Source organism: Nilaparvata lugens, unplaced genomic scaffold (genome assembly GCF_014356525.2).
Source record: "Nilaparvata lugens isolate BPH unplaced genomic scaffold, ASM1435652v1 scaffold5751, whole genome shotgun sequence".
Classification (NCBI taxonomy): Eukaryota; Metazoa; Arthropoda; class Insecta; order Hemiptera; family Delphacidae; genus Nilaparvata; species Nilaparvata lugens.
In genome coordinates, this window is record NW_024091537.1 from 1 (window position 1) to 20,065 (window position 20,065).

General features: G+C 33.5%; 1 protein-coding gene across 1 annotated transcript; it reads right to left on the minus strand.

The window, feature by feature from the left end:
• Nucleotides 1-8,948: 8,948 nt before the first annotated feature.
• Nucleotides 8,949-17,288, minus strand: LOC120356089. The gene is made up of 5 exons (XM_039444906.1): nt 17,268-17,288; nt 15,908-16,104; nt 15,054-15,292; nt 13,979-14,247; nt 8,949-9,093 (listed from the first exon to the last, which is right to left on the minus strand). The coding sequence occupies exons 2-5, from the start codon at nt 16,082-16,084 to the stop codon at nt 8,981-8,983; spliced, it is 798 nt and encodes a 265-aa protein (XP_039300840.1). The 5' UTR covers nt 16,085-16,104; nt 17,268-17,288; the 3' UTR covers nt 8,949-8,980.
• Nucleotides 17,289-20,065: the final 2,777 nt, after the last annotated feature.

Genomic DNA, 20,065 nt, shown 5'->3' on the forward strand with positions numbered 1-20,065 from the left:
ACATTAATTTATAAGAATTTGTAGTTGATTAACTATCCTCCGCTGCCTGAACCACGACCCCGAACATTTTAAAAAATATTTTCTATAATTCATTTTTCTCTATTTTTTCAAACTGTTAGATTTTATCAATTGTAAAATTCTGTCGAATCACGCATGGTATCATGCAAGCACAAGAAAATTTTAACTATTCTATTAATGCTAAATTATTATCAACCTGTAAATCAAATTCTGAATCTGCACTGTATGATTACATATTTTATTGTATATATTTCAGTTTTGTTAATTCGCTTTCTGAGTTCGATTATTTCTTAAGCCTGTCAATTATTGTGTCTGATACGTTCTATATCATCAAGAACCGATCGAATACGATCATTGGAATAATTGAATCGAGCTGGATATTGGAACAGGTCTAAGTGGATGTAGCGAGTGGGGTCAGATCGAGATATTTATTCTTTGTCCTTACCTGCTCATATATCAGCTTTTATCTGTTACCTACCTCGACTTAGGAACGAATGCATCAATTGTACAGCAGTGGCAGCCATAGATCATATAAATTCCTACAATAGAGCTTAAAATCCGACAAGACTCTGTTCTCGAAATATATTCTGAACGATATTTGGTTCAAATACCGTATTTTAATCCTTCAGAACTTATTAGAGACGCAGTCCCGTAAATTATCTACCTCGGGATTTTTGCTCGACCTGTATGATTTTGTATGCTCATTCTTCACAGGTAATAATTTTAAGGTATCCGTATTCAGTGTTTAGCGATCGCTACACTACTTATAAAATTTCATCACAATACAATTTGTCATTAGAAGAATCAAGGGTGAGCGAGCGTTTAGGCCTCCCGCGATTCCGACAATTGTATTGAATCTTGTAGTGGATCAATCAGTCTGGTGTACACTCAGCGTCCACACACGCAATTACAAAATTCATAGCCGCTACCCCATTGACTTAGTACAAGATTCACCCTACATGTGTGAAGCCATCAAATACCGCTCCACATGATTTGCCGGCCCAACGTGAGGCATTTAAATACAGCATTACATCACCCTATGTGTATTGTTCTATCCTTGGAGGTGAGAGTGACTCCCCCAGGAGGAGCACCACATGATTTGGCGCCCAACAGTGATAGGCATTGAAGAGGCGGATAATCGACTGCGAGGATTATTTAGTTGCTCAGTATACTATAGCGCTGACAACGGGAAAATTTTTTTTTTGAAAAATTCATGGTTGTGAATTTTTTCGAACTTAATATTGACTGTTCACTGTATATAAAATAACAAGACGTACCATACCCAATTTTTGAACAGAAAAGAAGTTTATCGATTGATGAATTTTTAGAGAAAGAATCGAACTCAGAATTTTATTATCGTGTTATTCGAAAATTGGTCATACTATAAGTCATAGGTATAAGAGATATCATAAGAGAGGTCATATTATTTTAAGAATATTAGGTCTATATTGAAACAATTTATAAATATTTACAGAAAAGAGGATTGAAGTTATTTACATTTTTAAAAGTTTTTAAAACATAAAGAGGGAAGTAAAATTAAATCACGGATATATTGTGGAATTCAAGCAGAGTATCACTGCTTTTATATAAAATTGTGCAAAGAACACTAGCCTATATATTGAATTGCGGCAAGAAATTATAAAAGTAAGATATTTATAATAAAAGTAATAAATTATAAGAGACGTACCTTCGTTACCGCATAAGTGTCCATTGTATCCTGTGTGTTATTATCATTTTTATGTTAACGATATTGCTAACTTGATTCATTTCATCACTGAACATATTATTGAAGCACACTTTTGTATTCCTTCACTTCAACAAATTTTTTACACTATTTCAACTTGTGGTCATTCATTTGTAATCTTGCACATAACCCCACATATTTGCGATCGTTTCACTGCACTCGCATCATTATATCATCCGATAAATCATGGAAGATCCACAACGCATCCTGGAGACCGCATCGGCGACTTCAAGGACGGAAGATGTCGCGCGGGATAAACGCCCATGCATTGCCGTTCCAGAGGTCCGGACGCCCGCATCTCATGTCATAGAACCATTGCCGCCATCCGAAGACCACACACCCACCCCTTCCGTGTTACAGATGAGTCTCATCCTGGAAGCATTGAACGATATGATCAAAGAAAGGAAACAACTGAACGAAACACTAAACAATATAAATAAGAACTACGACCAAATAAAGGAAGTCAAACAAGCAAGCGGACGTGATACATGTATGGAAAACCAACCCACCGAGAATGTCAGGATTGAAGTCGCGCCGCACCCCGCAGAACGCCGAGAGGGACCAGCCGACATCACCCGCCAGGCCGAGGACGACATCCATCAGGTAGAGGGACAGCCCGTACCACCGCGCGCCGGACACCAGGAATCCAAAGACGTTGCCCGCCGAGTGGAAGAGCAGCCCGGACCGCCGACCACACATATCTCCGAGCCACCGAGGACAGCGCCTACAACAGACAAACCCATCACTCATGAAGATCGCCCACTAAACAACAGAAGTAAAACGAAAACCCGCAGCAAATCAAAATCAAAACAAAAACCGAAAAACTATGAATCAAAACCACAAACAAGAAGAATTACAATACGTCCAAAAAGAAACCCAACTAATAGAGTTCATTTACACCGCCGTCATGTTAGGCTAAAATCTTACATCACGATTCCTACCGACATGCAAGGAAAAAGGAAGACAATATCCAGAAGAACCTACAACCACCGCAGTCATGTCCGGTTAAAATCAAGTAGACTGTACACCGGCATGCAAAAAAGGAAAATATCATTTGGAAAGACACACAGACACCACCGGCATGTCAGATTTAAGGATATCAAACCGCATGTTACCGGCCAACAAAGAGGAAACGAGTTTGTAAGAATCGATCTACACCACCGGCACATTCGTTTTAAACCAAGTTTTAATAAAACGGATAGTTGCAAATTGGAATGAAAACTTGAAACAAATCAGAAATCAAATTTAGATGGGGGCTTGAGGAAATAATAATCTTTTAATCAATTGGAAGCTACATTTGTGAAGTACATCAGCTATCAAACTTCTTCATAGTCACAGCCTACCCATCAAATCATATCCTTGCATACTGGCATCTTTCTACTGCAGCCTAGTTAATCAACATAACCTAAACTTCGCCACATCTCAGCTAATAAGGAAATATTATTAATTCACTTCAAATGAAGAAAATCGAAATCAACTTTAATAACAGAAGAAAATAAAACTACGAAACAACTTTAAAAATTTACCAACCTAATCAAGCCATCAGTCTCGTGCTACAGTCATCACCGAAACAATCGTCTAATATCATCTGCACAACTGAAAAATAGAAACAAGAATTATATTATCCACGGAAAATAATTGTGAATTAGAAATCAGATGAAGTTAGTAGTGAATAGGAAGAAAGAAAATAAACAAAGTTTATTTGAAAAAATGCGTAAATATAACCTCGAAATACAGAATCGATCTAGAAAAATCTATTCAGAACCAATGCCTGTTCAATAATTTTCTTCGTCCCACCAACCAATGTGTGCGAAATCCTAGAGTCAATGTTAATAGAATCCAAGCAATATCGTTATTCAATTATTAATGTAACATATTATTTAATGTGAAATCATAAGCAAAAACGCAACCAAAAATATATATTTATGTTAATTTGCACGAAATGCGCATGTTCTATGTCATATATGAATGTATCTCTAAAAAAAAAAAAAAAAAAAAACTCCAAAGAAAATGAAATTCTTACCTTTAAATGTGAAATTTATTACTGTTGCATCAAAAGATCATGAATTGTAATTCAAATTGATAAATATAATCTTAAGGACTTAATATTTGTAACCAACATGGATAAAAATCAAGAAAGCCATTTCAAGTGTAACCCTGTTTGTACACAACGTACTAAGCGCAAATAAGAAATTGCTCGAGTCAAACGGTAGACGATTGTCAAGTCACCGAAGTAAAATCACACTCTCACCCAATTTATGTAAAAGCCAAACCAAGAGTCGAAACCTGTAATAACTATGAAAAAATGATGAAGTCTATATTTGTTGCAAATACTATTCAAATCTTAAGAAGTAATATGTGAAATCTTGTATATTTGTTATAGTTATGGGTCTGCTCATAAGCCACCCGTGAATGGAAGTTGTGGAGTTGTTTTAATGAAGGATCCAAAGAGACCTCATTAATTATTGTATTTCGATTGTATCCAATGAAAGGAACAATCAATTATTTATTTTTCGTAGCCAAAAGTGCACGATATATTGTTTTTAGTGCTAAGTGTTGAGTTTTCGTAGAAGTAAGGAGATGAAATAGTGTATTCATCACAATATCGGATTTTTCAAATAGTCATTGTTTCGACTCGTCTCCCAATTACCTATTTAAAATATCCTGGGGCTTTTGTGTGATGAATCTTTCAAATAGATCTCATGAAAAGAGAGAAAAATTGTGATTACCTTTTAAAATGAAAGAATTTGCTAAAGGAATAGTTAGCGACCGAGCGATAAAGCTTACTTATCAATAACTGTATATTTGATAAGAGTACCGTTCTGTACTGAATATTTTTCTAGGAAAATTATTCAATAAAATTATAATTATTTTGCGAATAAAGCACAAATTATTTACGAATTGCTCACTGATTTTGAGGTTACACTTTGTTTACTATCGATCAGATGTTTTTAAAACAGTTCGAACGCAGCTGACTGATTCAAAGCATTGTCAAATATCATACCGGTTCTCATGCAAGGTAAAATATCATTCCTAAAAATTATAAAACTATCAATAAAGGATCAAGAATTTCAAAATAAAAAATAAAATGTATGTATTATTGTTGAAATTATTTATTATTTAAGAAATTGTATTATGCGTCAGGTCTTATTGTAACTAAATAGGTCATAGCATGAAATTCTATTATTGATAAAATGGCAGAAACTAATTATAATAATCTCAAACCTACTAAAAATTGTACAAGAATATTAATTTATTAATAATTTAATTCAACTGAACCACATGGTAATTAAATCTCTTTGGTAGGTCTAAGCCAATCACAGTGCATAGAAATAGCACCAAGACAGTGATCGTTTGAAAGCAACACATGTTAATCTATTATCAGACACCAACCCTACCTTATCAGTTACACTAGCACGTGTACATTGTATGAGAGAAACTATGTCTAGAAGATAAGCAGTTTTAAGAATCACATAAATTAAATTATTATTGTAATTAAAGGATTGTATTCTACTACTTGCCACTGACGTCATGTTTACGTCACCAGCGTTCTACCAATGGCAAATTTTTATGCAAATTATTACATTGAGATTCCGAGAAGCAAGGTCTAGCCTAAAAGCTTAGAGAAAAGAACAGCACTTCCCTTTTGAAATCCTTACCGTGTAGATCTCTTTCATAGTTACCAAAGACCTATTTGTAAAATTTCTTGTTCGATTTTTAAATGTTCTATTTGTGAGCCGATATTTTAGGCCAATCTATTGTTATTTATAAATTTCTGTTTTCATCAATCGATAAATTTAAAAGCTTAAAGTAAACTATCCCTTAATTAATTCGGTGAAGGAGATATTTAAATTAAAATTCCCCACGTGCTGAAACCAAAGCCTGGATTGCCGCCGATCAAACGATTTTTGATCTAAAGAAGAAAACCACGACCGCCAAGGAATTCACGTGAGTTATAAGTTTTAAAAGGGGCCCCAATCTACGCTTCGAAAATATTTCAGTGCAGAAAAACATAAATTTTTCTTCGTGAAATTATTGGCCACGCCGACAAGCGCTTTAACATTTAAGAGCCTAGAATTTATTCACATTTAATTTATAAGAATTTGTAGTTGATTAACTATCCTCCGCTGCCTGAACCACGACCCCGAACATTTTAAAAAAATATTTTCTATAATTCATTTTTTCTCTATTTTTTCAAACTGTTAGATTTTATCAATTGTAAAATTCTGTCGAATCACGCATGGTATCATGCAAGCACAAGAAAATTTTTAACTATTCTATTAATGCTAAATTATTATCAACCTGTAAATCAAATTCTGAATCTGCACTGTATGATTACATATTTTATTGTAATATATTTCAGTTTTGTTAATTCGCTTTCTGAGTTCGATTATTTCTTAAGCCTGTCAATTATTGTGTCTGATACGTTCTATATCATCAAGAACCGATCGAATACGATCATTGGAATAATTGAATCGAGCTGGATATTGGAACAGGTCTAAGTGGATGTAGCGAGTGGGGTCAGATCGAGATATTTATTCTTTGTCCTTACCTGCTCATACATCAGCTTTTATCTGTTACCTACCTCGACTTAGGAACGAATGCATCAATTGTACAGCAGTGGCAGCCATAGATCATATAAATTCCTACAATAGAGCTTAAAATCCGACAAGACTCTGTTCTCGAAATATATTCTGAACGATATTTGGTTCAAATACCGTATTTTAATCCTTCAGAACTTATTAGAGACGCAGTCCCGTAAATTATCTACCTCGGGATTTTTGCTCGACCTGTATGATTTTGTATGCTCATTCTTCACAGGTAATAATTTTAAGGTATCCGTATTCAGTGTTTAGCGATCGCTACACTACTTATAAAAATTTCATCACAATACAATTTGTCATTAGAAGAATCAAGGGTGAGCGAGCGTTTAGGCCTCCCGCGATTCCGACAATTGTATTGAATCTTGTAGTGGATCAATCAGTCTGGTGTACACTCAGCGTCCACACACGCAATTACAAAATTCATAGCCGCTACCCCATTGACTTAGTACAAGATTCACCCTACATGTGTGAAGCCATCAAATACCGCTCCACATGATTTGCCGGCCCAACGTGAGGCATTTAAATACAGCATTACATCACCCTATGTGTATTGTTCTATCCTTGGAGGTGAGAGTGACTCCCCCAGGAAGAGCACCACAGCATTTAAGCATTTTAACATTTAAACATTCAAACATTCAAACATTTAACATTCAAACATTTAAACATTTAACATTTAAACATTTAAACATTTAACTTTAAACATTTAAACATTAAACATTTAAACATTCAAACATTAAACATTTAAACATTCAAACATTTAAACATTAACATTTAAACATTTAAACATTTAAACATTCAAACATTTAAACATTTAAAATTTAAACATTTAAACATTTAAACATTTAAACATTTAAACATTAAACATTTAAACATTTAAACATTAAACATTTAAACATTAAACATTTAAACATTTAAACATTTAAACATTTAAAATTTAAACATTTAAACATTAAACATTTAAACATTTAAACATTTAAACATTTAAACATTAAACATTTAAACATTTAAACATTTAAACATTTAAACATTTAAACATTTAAACATTTAAACATTTAAACATTTAAACATTTAAACATTTAAACATTTAAACATTAAACATTTAAACATTTAAACATTTAAACATTTAAACATTTAAAATTTAAACATTTAAACATTCAAACATTTAAACATTTAAACATTAAACATTTAAACATTTAAACATTAAACATTTAAACATTTAAACATTTAACATTTAACATTTAAACATTTAACATTTAAACATTTAAACATTAAACATTTAACATTTAAACATTTAAACATTTAAACATTTAAACTTAAACATTTAAACATTTAAACATTTAAACATTTAAACATTTAAACTTTAAACATTTAAACATTTAACATTTAAACATTTAAACATTTAAACATTTAAACATTCAAACATTTAAACATTAAACATTAAACATTTAAACATTTAACATTTAACATTTAAACATTCAAACATTTAACATTTAAACATTTAAACATTTAAACATTTAAACATTTAAACATTCAAACATTTAAACATTTAAACATTCAAACATTTAAACATTCAAATATTTAAACATTTAAATATTTAAACATTTGGAAATACCAAACCGTCGACTTGAATCTTAGACCTCACTTCGCTCGGTCAATAATTACAAGATACAGTTTCATAACCTCAAAGTTTTCAATTATTTATTTTGTGCATATCCATGGCCCTCCCAGGAGCAGGACGTGACAAGGTCTATCTGAATGATTCCATGTAATCTTACTTTACGACAGTATATAATATGCATCTGGGACCGAGGGGCTCAATCTGTGTATCTGGAACACGAGAGAGGCTTCAGAAGATTACTTTGTCAGACCTGACTTACGTACTACACAGATTAAACTCTCATTTTTGTGCTCCCTCGTTTATTTGGATGATTGGAATAATGTATAGCTGAACGAAAAGATATTACCCTATATTCATTCATTCGATCATTTCTATACAGTACATTAGTTATATATAGTACATTTCAAAATTGTAAATTACAATCATATTATACTACATAGATTCTTCATTATTCATTTGTAAACCTACGGATTACTTATCATTGACTATTGACATAATAGTGAGACGAGATAAAGCAAACAACTTAAATGAGTTATCAAATCGTTTCAGAAAGTTCTTTGTGGACTCAAATTTTCATATATATCATCTATTGTTAACTAATTTTTGTGTATTATATATTGATGAATATGTGATTGATTTGTTTCTTTTCTGAGAAAATGTGCTGTACTATTCAGTTCAATGCTGTCAAAAGTTATATTATCTACTGTAGTGATGACAACTTCAAACTAAAATCGATTTATACCAACACTAAAAACACTTGTGGATTGGAGATTGTAGCGAGGGTTGATAATGAGTGCATTGAAAGCAATTCAAATAGTATAATAGAGAAATATTTAAAAATTGAAGATTTGAACGAAGAATGATTCAAACTTCGAAATCGATTTGAATATTATGATGGAGTAATAGTTAAGGATAATGGAAGTTTGATGGGATGGAGAGAGGTGAATGGCAGTGACAGAATGGTGGACAGTATATTAGTAATAATAGCTCACCTGCTCACCTCTGGCTTGGAGAACAAAGCTGCTTGCTGCCGATCACCCTCTTGTACAGAGTCAGCGAATTGTGTAGGATGTTCAGAATGGACACAGCATGCGCACTCGACAGTACGTCTGCAACACCAAACCAAACAAACCTGTTCAGAGACACTAAAATATGAGAATGATGTAGTGAGCCTGATGTAGCCTGATGAGCCTGATGCAGTAATGATGTTGTGTAGGGAGCCTCTTTCATATCCCGCGCCACATGGTAGCTGTAAATGGTTCATTCTCCGCCAGTATTGGTTAGGGTTAGCCTAATAGTTGAAGAGAATAATTCGAAGTAGAAGTTTGAAGTTTTCTGTTATTGCCAATTTTTCTAGTAAACATGCAAATATTAAGCCGTGTCAACACTTAAACAAATGTTCGACAAACATGTTTGTTAAAACAGTTTCGGCAAATTTTATTATGTTTGACAAACAATGTTTGCCCGTGGCCAGTGTGGACGCGTCACCAAACAAAATATTTGTAAGTGAGGAGAACAGGTTTAATGTTTTACAGCTGTCAACGCTGAAAATGTTTGGAGAAACAGTAATTTCTTGTTTGACAAACAATGATTGTCCAAACTTTTTTAAATGTTTGTCCCTGAGCTCCTCAACAAACATGTTTGTCGAACATGTATGTCGAACATTTATTCAGTGTGGACACGGCTTTATACGTAAATAATGAAGAAAAATCGAGTAAAACAACATTCTCTGTTAAATTTTTTTTCATTGAAAAGTGGACTAAATAATGTGATACTCTAATAAATCGGTGAACTCAATAACTCTAGTACGATTTTTTATAAATAAAGAATATCTGAGTTTCAGGAGGAATCCCCACGTTTAACTAACTATTGCCGAAGTATGAGTAAGTATTAGAATTGAGTAAATGGATCATTGGAGAGATGAGAAACGTGCGATTTGAAAACTATCTGTAAGGGAGGAAAACTATAAATCTATAATTTGGTATCAACTCAGATAGAATAAGAGCAAATAGAAAACACTTGGTTCAATACACGTACTTCCACTTCATACAAATGTAGTTGTTGTAATCTCTGAAGGATGAAGTAAGAGCGCAGAATGACTTTTATCATTCAACTGTCTCTTCACAATAATTTATGCTCTGTAGTATGAGATGAATAGATGACTTCAATACTAGAATGGACTAGAGTTCTGGAAAATAAAGCATTTGAGTTTTAATTTGAGTTATAATAAGTTAAAATAAAACTGGTTGACAACCAATTTAAACAAAAATAGTTTTTTTATCTTGTTTCGTCTCTTAATAATCTGAAATATTAATTATTAAAGAATGGGAGATCTATGTTCTATAAACATTCAACGCGATGAATAATACATTTTCAAAACAAAAGTGAGCTGTTGTATTTACAAGAGGGTACAAGAGAATAAAAAATTGTAAAGTGTTTATAATCAAAAGAAATATGAGAAAAGTATGAACAGCATGATGCAATAGGAATTGTCCATATCATATTAATATTGAAAGTGAATAATAAAAAGTTAGTTTAAGCCCGAGGAGATCCACATCACTTTCGCTTCAATAATTACTTGAGTAGAGACACCTTCAAAACTATCGATTTGGTTCCAGAATTCTAATAAATTCACTCATTTAATATCGAAAATATGTGGATGCAAGTATAGCAGAGCAGAGACATTATTATCGTATGATAATAATGAAAATTAACTCTCCCTGGTTTTCAGCTCCGAGAAACGTGGGCAGGGAGGAAGCTTATTTGAAATGATAAATCAAATAATTTTCCATGACAGAAGAGGTTCTATAAGGTGACAGTGGTAACTGGATTCCTAGAATTTCCAAATCATAGCTACCTTCATTCTTGGAAATATTTTACCGGTTATTATTCAGTGATTCACTTTGAGATTGGTGAGTAGCTTCGAATGACAAGTTAATTAAATCTAGACCGTCTTTATTATGGAAGAGTTGATGATTCACTGAGGAATTCAGTATCAATGTAATCTCTGTCAGGATAATGCAAAATATTGCTGCAATATTCGTAACTTTGAAAACACATGTTAAGACAATTTGTCTTCTGTCTTGATATTGTTTGACAAGAGTCTCAAAACCCAGATTCCCATATTTCATATTCCAACAGGCCTTGAGGGGCTCAGAAGATCATCTATATAATAAGAGAGAGTAGGGTTGTGTTAGTTCGTGTGTTCGTTTGTTCGTTTGTTCGCATCAAAACATGTCAACTTGTGGATTGCATACCGGAAAAACGGGAATGATTTAGATCTCCAAATTTTGCACATAGATTCTAAAAATATCAATCTCGTGAACCTGGAAGCCAAAATTTCAATTTTCCTTCTAGATTCTTCAGAATTGATGTTCAAATTCCATTAGTCAATATCTCTATATCTATAAAAGGCTAAGCCTCAACAGACTGAAATCACACCACAGCCCAAACTACTGAGCCTACAAACTTGAAATTTTGCACTATTGTTTATGATAGCCACAAAACATCCACAAAGAAAGGATTTTGCCCCCCTGAGGGAGCTGGGGCCCCCAAAAAATGTCGTACTTTTTAACCGCTCATTGCACAGCAGAGTCATGAGGAACTTATTTGTTCAGCTACAAAAAAAAAATTAGATCTATGCAGAAAAATTCCGACTAGGAGCAGAGAGGGGGCCAGGAGAGGGCATTTTTTGAAAATGTTCATGTAAAATCACACTACAGCTCAAACTAATTGGCCTACTGACTTAAAACTTTGCTAGACTTATTGAGATTAGTGCTAGCCGATGCATTTTGGTTGCACAAAAAAAATTTCAAGCTGATAACACCGATTAAACTAACCGGCGTAAGAAAATTTTTATTCTGATTAGTAGGCACCTTTTTAATGGCAATTGGCTGAAATGAATAAAATTTGGATGCACAAAGATAAAAATCGGAAAATGATTCTTGTTTAACTAATCGACGTAAAAAAATTCCAACAGGCCATTCACGAGGAATTAAATCCAACTAACGCCGATTGATAGCTGTCTTCCAACCTATCAACCTGTCATCCAACCTACTGATAGCTGTCTTCCAACCTATCAACCTGTCATCCAACCTACTGATAGCTGTCTTCCAACCTATCAACCTGTCATCCAACCTACTGATAGCTGTCTTCCAACCTATTAACCTGTCATCCAACCTACTGATAGCTGTCTTCCAACCTATCAACCTGTCATCCAACCAACTGATAGCTGTCTTCCAACCTATCAACCTGTCATCCAACCTACTGATAGCTGTCTTCCAACCTATCAAGCTGTCATCCAACCTATCAAGCTGTCATCCAACCTATCAAGCTGTCATCCAACCTACTGATAGCTGTCTTCCAAAATTAGTTTTTGGAAAAAAACTACATAATTCAAAGTATGAGCTAAATATATGAATGAATCTCATCCGTTAGTAAAATAGAAAAGAATATTCAGCTGATATTAGCATTGAAAATTACATTCTGATTTTTGAGGTTAGTTTTCGATCTGGTTTGTCTGCAGATAGCACAGCACTTGCGACAGACAGAACATTTTTATGGCGCATGCTTAATGAATAGTCACAGCTTCAATAACATAACCTCAATTTTTTGCAATTTGTTCAGGATAATAATTTAATAACATCACTGTCGGAACAGTGTTGCCGGTTTGTGAAGCCGTAAAAATCTTGGTTAGTTAACAGGAAAACTTAATCAGAATTGAAAACTAGCTGATCTTTGTGGAACAGAAATGTATCCGTAAAACTAAAGCTGATTTGTTAATCGGCGTTTATGTCCATATTTAGCAGACGTACTTGCTACTGGCCCATAGTTCTGAAACTTTGTTTTCCTGATGCAATGTTTAGGCCTACACGTGGCATGCATTATTAATTTTTCAGCTAGAACAGATTTTTTGAGACAACGTGCTAAATAAACGTCTACAGTTCCATCAATGTTGTATCGGCAATATGAAAACGTATGCAGTTAATATGTCTTTGAATAAAGGTGTTGATATTCACATAAAGAAATTATCCTCTTCCATTTTTATTTTATAAAAATTTCAAAATATTATTCGAGCCCTGATAGAATGACTGACTCACTGTACAGTCAGTCGAAAATTTTAATATTGGAATAAGGGGTATTTTGGCAAGCTATGCACCTTTTCGATATATCTTCAAATGAAAAATGAGTTTTGTGGGTTGTCAAAACTCCCTCTGGAAGGGAAACTATTCAACTTATTCTATCTTTCAGTAAAATAACAATGATCATCCATCCATCTATTATCTTCTGTACTATAATAAAGGAAAGAACGGGATTATACATGTATACAGGTGTAAAGTATAGGAAAATTATGTTTGATGCATCATCACGTCTGAACTACTGGACTGATTTACTTTAAATGCTGCTAATAAATTCTCAATCAACCGAGGATTCTTATAGACCTATTTTCAATTCTTCTAGATTTCATTACGTCAAGTTTTCAGTTTGTCAAGATTTAAAATAGACCCTTGCGAAGCACGGGTTACCTGCTAGTAATATCATAATTATGTTTTTTCAATTGAAGTCTTGCAAACATTGATCATAACATTTTCTTTATATTTATATTCAAGTCTATAAAAATCACAGCTCTTCTTTGCCAATATTTACAAATTCATTCTCCATATATTATTGAACTTTGAAGTTCACCTCAAACTTTAAAAAGAAAAGTCGATATATCTAGAGGATTCCATTCCGTGTTACGTCAGGGATAACACCAAGAATATAAAAGAAAATGTTTGAGAATATTGAACTAAACTTTATCAAATGTCTTTTTGAGATGTTTGAAAAGACTGAATATTAGAGAAAAATATCAGAGGGAAAAGTCTATATAATGTAGAGGAATCCATTCCGTGTTACTTCAGGGAAAACACCAAGGTAATGGAAGAAGATATTTGAAAATATCAAACTACATTATTTAATCAAATGACGTTTTTTGAGATGTTTGAAAAGACTCACCCATGATGCTCTCCTCAACAGAGCTCTCTGGCGTGATAGTCTTGCGCACTTGCTCGATTTGCTCGCCGGCGGCATGCCGCCACACAGAGCCCAGCCGTTTGGCGCTCAGCTTCTGGTTGCGGGGGCGGCTGCTGCCACTCGCTGCCGCCCCCGTCCCACCACCACTGCCTGTTCCTGAGCCTTCCTGTCCTCCAGATGCCGCCGTCCCGTCCACAGACGCTTGTGCATGCAGCGACTGAGGTTCACCCAGCTCGTTGGTCGGCTGACTCCTGTTTAAACAATCGAACCAATTTTATTAAAAATCATTGAAATATAATGAGAATGACATTATTATTCCATGAATATCACCAACATTGTCCTACAAATATACAATAACTCGAGGAGACATCAACCCTTGAGTTAATGGAGATGGAGATCGCAATCATTCCAACAGAATTGACATGTGAAATAATGGAGAACATTCAAGCATTGTTAATATATTAAGGATCAACAAATGTGGACCTGTGACTACTGTTCCATTCATGATAACAGCAAAACATTTGAATTGGTATCAAGTGATCATCAGTGAAAGTATGTTCCCCACATAACATTTCTCTAACAACTACTTTGAACTAGTAAGCATTCATACCCAGATTCTGTATTATTTCATGGCATAGTATTGAGTGTTGGGATTATATTATGTTACCTGTATTTTTAATATACTTGAGCCATATATTATCATATCTAATGATATATCAGTGGTATCCTAATCCATATACAAAGTTATAGCTCTACAAATTAAGTTATGAATGAATTATTAATATCTAATAAATTTTTCAAGATATCAAATGTCTGGGAATTGAAAATTCCTTAATAAAAATCAATTTATCCTGACACAATAAATATAATAAAGAAAATTATAAAAGTTTCCTATTTTTTAGCATATCATTTTGAATACAGATATTTTGTCTATATTTCTAAAGAGAATGAATTATTTGATTTGATTTCTGTTATGACAACCTTCTAAAATGATGAATCTTGGGTCTTTCGCTCTGTCTATATTACTTGACTCATTATTTGAATAGTGACAACTCACTTGTCGTTGCAGGGATGACGGAGCGCATCGATGGACTTGTACTTGGCATGGCCGAGCTTGTGCACGACACACACATCGATGACCTTGTTGATGGTGACGAGTGCCGTGAATTGGTGGTCGTGCACGCCGTGAATGAGGCTCAGGCAGACCTTGAGCAGCGTGCAACACACGGCCACCAGCTCACGGCGAGCATCCTCCAAGCTCACCGCACTAGTGCTCCCGTACGCCTCCAGTGCTGTCTGAAACACAGAAAAAATCAATCCAATTATTCCATTATTCATTCATCCATTCTGTTATCAATCCAATTACAACTGAAGCTGAATGCTACAATTAGTTGGAGTTTGTACTCGAGAACTTAAGAGGGGAAACGAGAAAGGATAGGAAAAACGGGAGATGAGAGAAAGTATTGAGAGTAGGAAGAGGAAAAGATGTTAAGGAAAATAAGTAGTGAAAGAAATGGAGAAGAAGAAGAAAGTATGGAAAAATTGAGAAGGGAAGAAGAACAACAGAAAAATGAGAAGGAGAGTAGGAGACAAAGGAGAGAGAGAAGAGTATAAGAAGTAGGAAAAAACTTGAAGGAAGTATTGAGTAAAACCATAAACGTTGAAGAAGTTTCAAACACAACGAACAATGGAAGACTTATCAATTAATCAAAGGAGTTTCAATTTTACAGAAATCTTTTTTGTTGTGCAAAATTGAAAAAAACAAGTTGAAAAAACCAGCTTAAGGTTACAAAGGTTACAAAACAATTAATTAAAATTTAAAATTGAACAAAGTACTAAAAAATTATAAATGAAACTAAACCTCTACTTGTTCACTACTTACAATGTACTACCACTAAAATGAAAACTTACTTTTAGAATGTTGTGTAGGAGGGCCGCCATACTTCTGTGCAGCGTGATGTCATTGCGCTGCTGCAACAGACGCAGTATGCTGTGAATATGCTGCAGAAGACCCCGAAGTAGGTAGCCAAGGCACTCGTGGTTGCTCGACATCTGCAGCAGCACGTGGAAGCTGCGAGACGCTTCCATCCCAGTCGACGGCTGCTTATCTGAATCATACAAATCGAAACGCAATCATAAAATGAAGAATAATGAAAATGCGTAAGGTAAAAGAAAAGATAATAGTGATAATTATGATGATAATTGAATGAGCTACAAGTAGATTATCAGATAAGAGAAAAACTAGGGAACCAGAGAAAAATTGAAACAGAAATGAAAATACGACTTTAATGAAAATGAGTAAGACTTGAATAGTAGAAAATGAAGATATGATGATACTAATACAATGAATGGATCAACTGGACGGATGTAAAGTTTTGTGGGCAAGAGAAATATAAAATTGCTAGAACAATACCGAATAAGACAGAGAAGTTAGAAAGATAAGTCCAGAAATTAAACAAGAATGAATTGTTCAGATGTTTTCGAAAGAAACTTACTTTGAATGAGAATTTGCATCGATTTGCAAATATTTTCATTACTATTGCTATGTTCCAAGTACCCTGTAGGTAAAATTTTAAAATGCAATCAGATTGCTTATTCCATTATTCAATTGTATAAAAATGTGTTCTGTGAAGTGTTTTATTTTCAAGGAATTAGTTCTCATAATCTTACAACACTCTCCTCTACTTTGCAAAGATTCTAAACTAGTATCTCATGATTGATGATATTATAGTTTTGTATGTTTTCACTGGTGTCTACTGTTATCTTGGAATTGTACATTGGAATTCACTTCAATTTATTCAATTGTGAGTGTAAAATGGATAATCAAAGTCAAATTTATTATATACCATGTAAGATGAGAGTAATTCGTCCTTTGTTGTACTAAATACATAATAATTGAAAGATAGTAGAAATCAATAAATTTATTTTATGGGAGATTATTGACTGAATCGTACAAAAATTAATTTAAATACTGTTAATTGATCTAGTACTATGTCAGGCAACATAAATTCGATAAAATTACAGTCAAGTTGCAATCACGAAGAGAATGAAGTAAATGTTATTAATAACACATCAAAGATGAGTTTCATGATGAACAAAAATCAATTGATGTGACAGGAAGGAATATTATGATGATAAGTAACGATGCGATACAGAGATTGCAGTCAACTCAATATTTTTTACTTTGGAAATAAAATATAACTTTCATGACCTCCATGAATATGAAATGCTGAATAGTCAAGATGAACTTGAAATATTTGGAGAAACATACTTGTCTTGGCGGATTATCTCTCATGGCAAGTTGATTACGGATGACATTGATTAAACAACACTCAGGATATGTTGACAAACATTAGGTAATTGTGGAACTAAGTCCTACACCATCAACAGTAATTAGAAGGTGGGCCACTGAATATGCATAGATGTCAAAACACACATAAAGCCGTGTCAGTAATTGGCATGACTTTGAATAAGGTTAAGACCAATTTCGGGGTATAAAAACTAGAATGCTGAAGTTGAGTTTATACAGTTGAATTGTTCTTTACGTGTTGTGGTGAACAACTAGTGCACAATGGCTACAATTTCATCCATATGCGTGGGACTCTTACTCGTCATCCAGGTGAAACACAATTATTACTAAGTACACTACTTCGGCTCTACTTTGTTCATTACTCATTCATGTAGGGTTTCATGGAAATTTTTATGCCACGAGCAATTTCACACGCAACTTAGTAGGATGCATTTAGCTATATTAGGGTATGAAGGCTGGCTGGCTAAATTGATAGATCGCGAAAGTTGTGATAGCAATTTAATGTTTGCTTGTCACGGTTTCACAGCAGATCGGAAGTTTGGATAAGTACACTGTGTTAAATTGAGTATGGTCAGAGAATTGAGCATAAAATACTGAAATATTCATTGATTTGCATATTCATAATTGTAAATTTGTAAAGGAGAACATTTTTCTCAATAACAAAGAAGAAGGTACACTATCACAGCTTATCAATCACTCTTGTTTCAGTTGAAAAGGAATAGTTTTTTCAAATAAATATGGAATCTACAAAGAAAAAGGGTTCTCATTGGAACAGGCAGCTACAATATTATTATTCGAATCTTTATTTCTGAGTACTTTGAAATTCAGTAGAGATCATAGCCAATAATGGATTATTTAATAATCCAACTTCTTTGTTTGATCTTATCCATATTATGACTTTTTAGTCCAGTCACTACATTATTATACACTTGTACTTGAATATAATTATATTGTAATTCTGATTTCTTGATACATTGTTCGAATATATAAGAGAAGTCCAGAACCAATTTCGCATGCAAAATTTCCTTTGATACGGAGTGATACAAGATAATCGTATTTTCGACTCGTTTTCCAGTTTTCAGCTATAGCTATTTCCGCCAAATCGAATCATCAGACAGAGATAGGCAAGCTCCCACCTTTTTTTGGATTATGAAATAAATTAAGAATGTAATGAAACCATTTGGAGCTCTCTATCTTCAATAAGTACTAAGTTACCATTTTTGAAAAATTAATAGGCTAACAGCTTTTCAAGGAGAAACATTATTAATGAATTTCTACAAACTTTCTTCCAATTGTTTTCATTTAAATGTATAATTCAAAATCTCTGTAGGCGTAACTCTACGCTCTACAACATGATACCAGATAAAAACCTATCTCATATACATTTCTGGGTAGTTTTACATGAATTAGTAAAATCACTTTTTAGAATTTCAGTTTCTAATCAACAATATCTTCCGATTGTCACAATTCAAATGCAGAATTCAGAATCCCTCTGGGTTTGATTTTGTGCTTTACAGCCTGAGAACAAGTATAGTACTCCATCTCATATACAATCCCAGGTAAACATGCTAACAATGATCCTTGTATTTTGAAAAACACCTTATTGAATTTCTAGCTTCAACCATCATCAGCAATTTCAATTGAGTAGGGGCTTATTTTGACTGCTTACTCAATACATTTCACAGTGTCTCAATCATTAACTTGCATTCTGTACAATTTCAGTTCTTGATTAGTTCATGAATACATAGTTGAAGGGAATGTCTGATTGTCACGGTTTCACAGCAGATTGGAAGTTTGGATAACTTCACTGGGTTAAATTGAGTATGGTCAGAGAATTGAGCATCAATAACAAAAATATCCATTGATTTGTATATTCATAATTATTGTAAGTTTGTAGAAGAGAACATTTTTTTTAATAACTGGGAAGAAGGAACACACTATCACAGTTTATCAATCACTATTGTTTCAGTTGAAAAGGAATACTTTTTTAATAATATGAAAACTACAAAGAAAAAGGGTTTTCATGGAAACAGGCATGGAAAAAGGCAGTTCTTGATAAAGGGATATTATATAATACTCTATTCAAAAAGAAATATCATACAAAATCAATCAATATGAGAAAAAGCAGGTTCCATTGAAATATAAATATTGTTCTTCAGCTTTCCGTATGGTAGCGAAGGAGAGTCTGGTGGATATCGATACCTGATATATAGATATCGATTGATATAGATAAGATATAGATAAATATCGATAGACATGATTTCCTGATCGGCAAACTGCAATGCAGGGTGGGTTGAATCTGAATTTCGAACATTGATCTAATCTAGAGGTTTTCTTTCTCCTATCTTGATTGATGAGTAGAATGCGTCCAACAAATTAAAGATTTACATATCGAAATCAAGTATTGAGTAAATAATGATCAAGTCAACATTGAATCTATTTTATTTCCACAATTTTCATTCAACAGACTATGCTCTGATACAGAGAATCCTACATTATTTCAGGAAAAAACGAAGATTGATCTACAACTACTATTTCTGGTTTGTTGTCCTATTTGAATCCGGATTTGAAGTTTGGGTGCGTTTTGAACAAAGTGTCATTGGTGACCAGTTTTGCTCCAGACTAAAACTATCAAAAATTTCCTCCGATTTAAAATAAATAAATATTGAGAGTTATATACCGTCTAAATGGGAAATAAAGGTTTTGTCATATTTTCTCATTATAATTGCATACAATCTCAACATTGAAGTTATTACTAA

Coding starts and splice junctions, on each gene's coding strand:
- LOC120356089 (XM_039444906.1), bottom strand. CDS start 16,084: ATGGAAGCGTCTCGCAGCTTCCACGTGCTGCTGCAGATGTCGAGCAAC. Junction 15,293..15,907: donor TCCTACACAACATTCTAAAA/GTAAGTTTTCAT, acceptor TCTGTGTTTCAG/ACAGCACTGGAGGCGTACGG. Junction 14,248..15,053: donor CGTCATCCCTGCAACGACAA/GTGAGTTGTCAC, acceptor TTGTTTAAACAG/GAGTCAGCCGACCAACGAGC.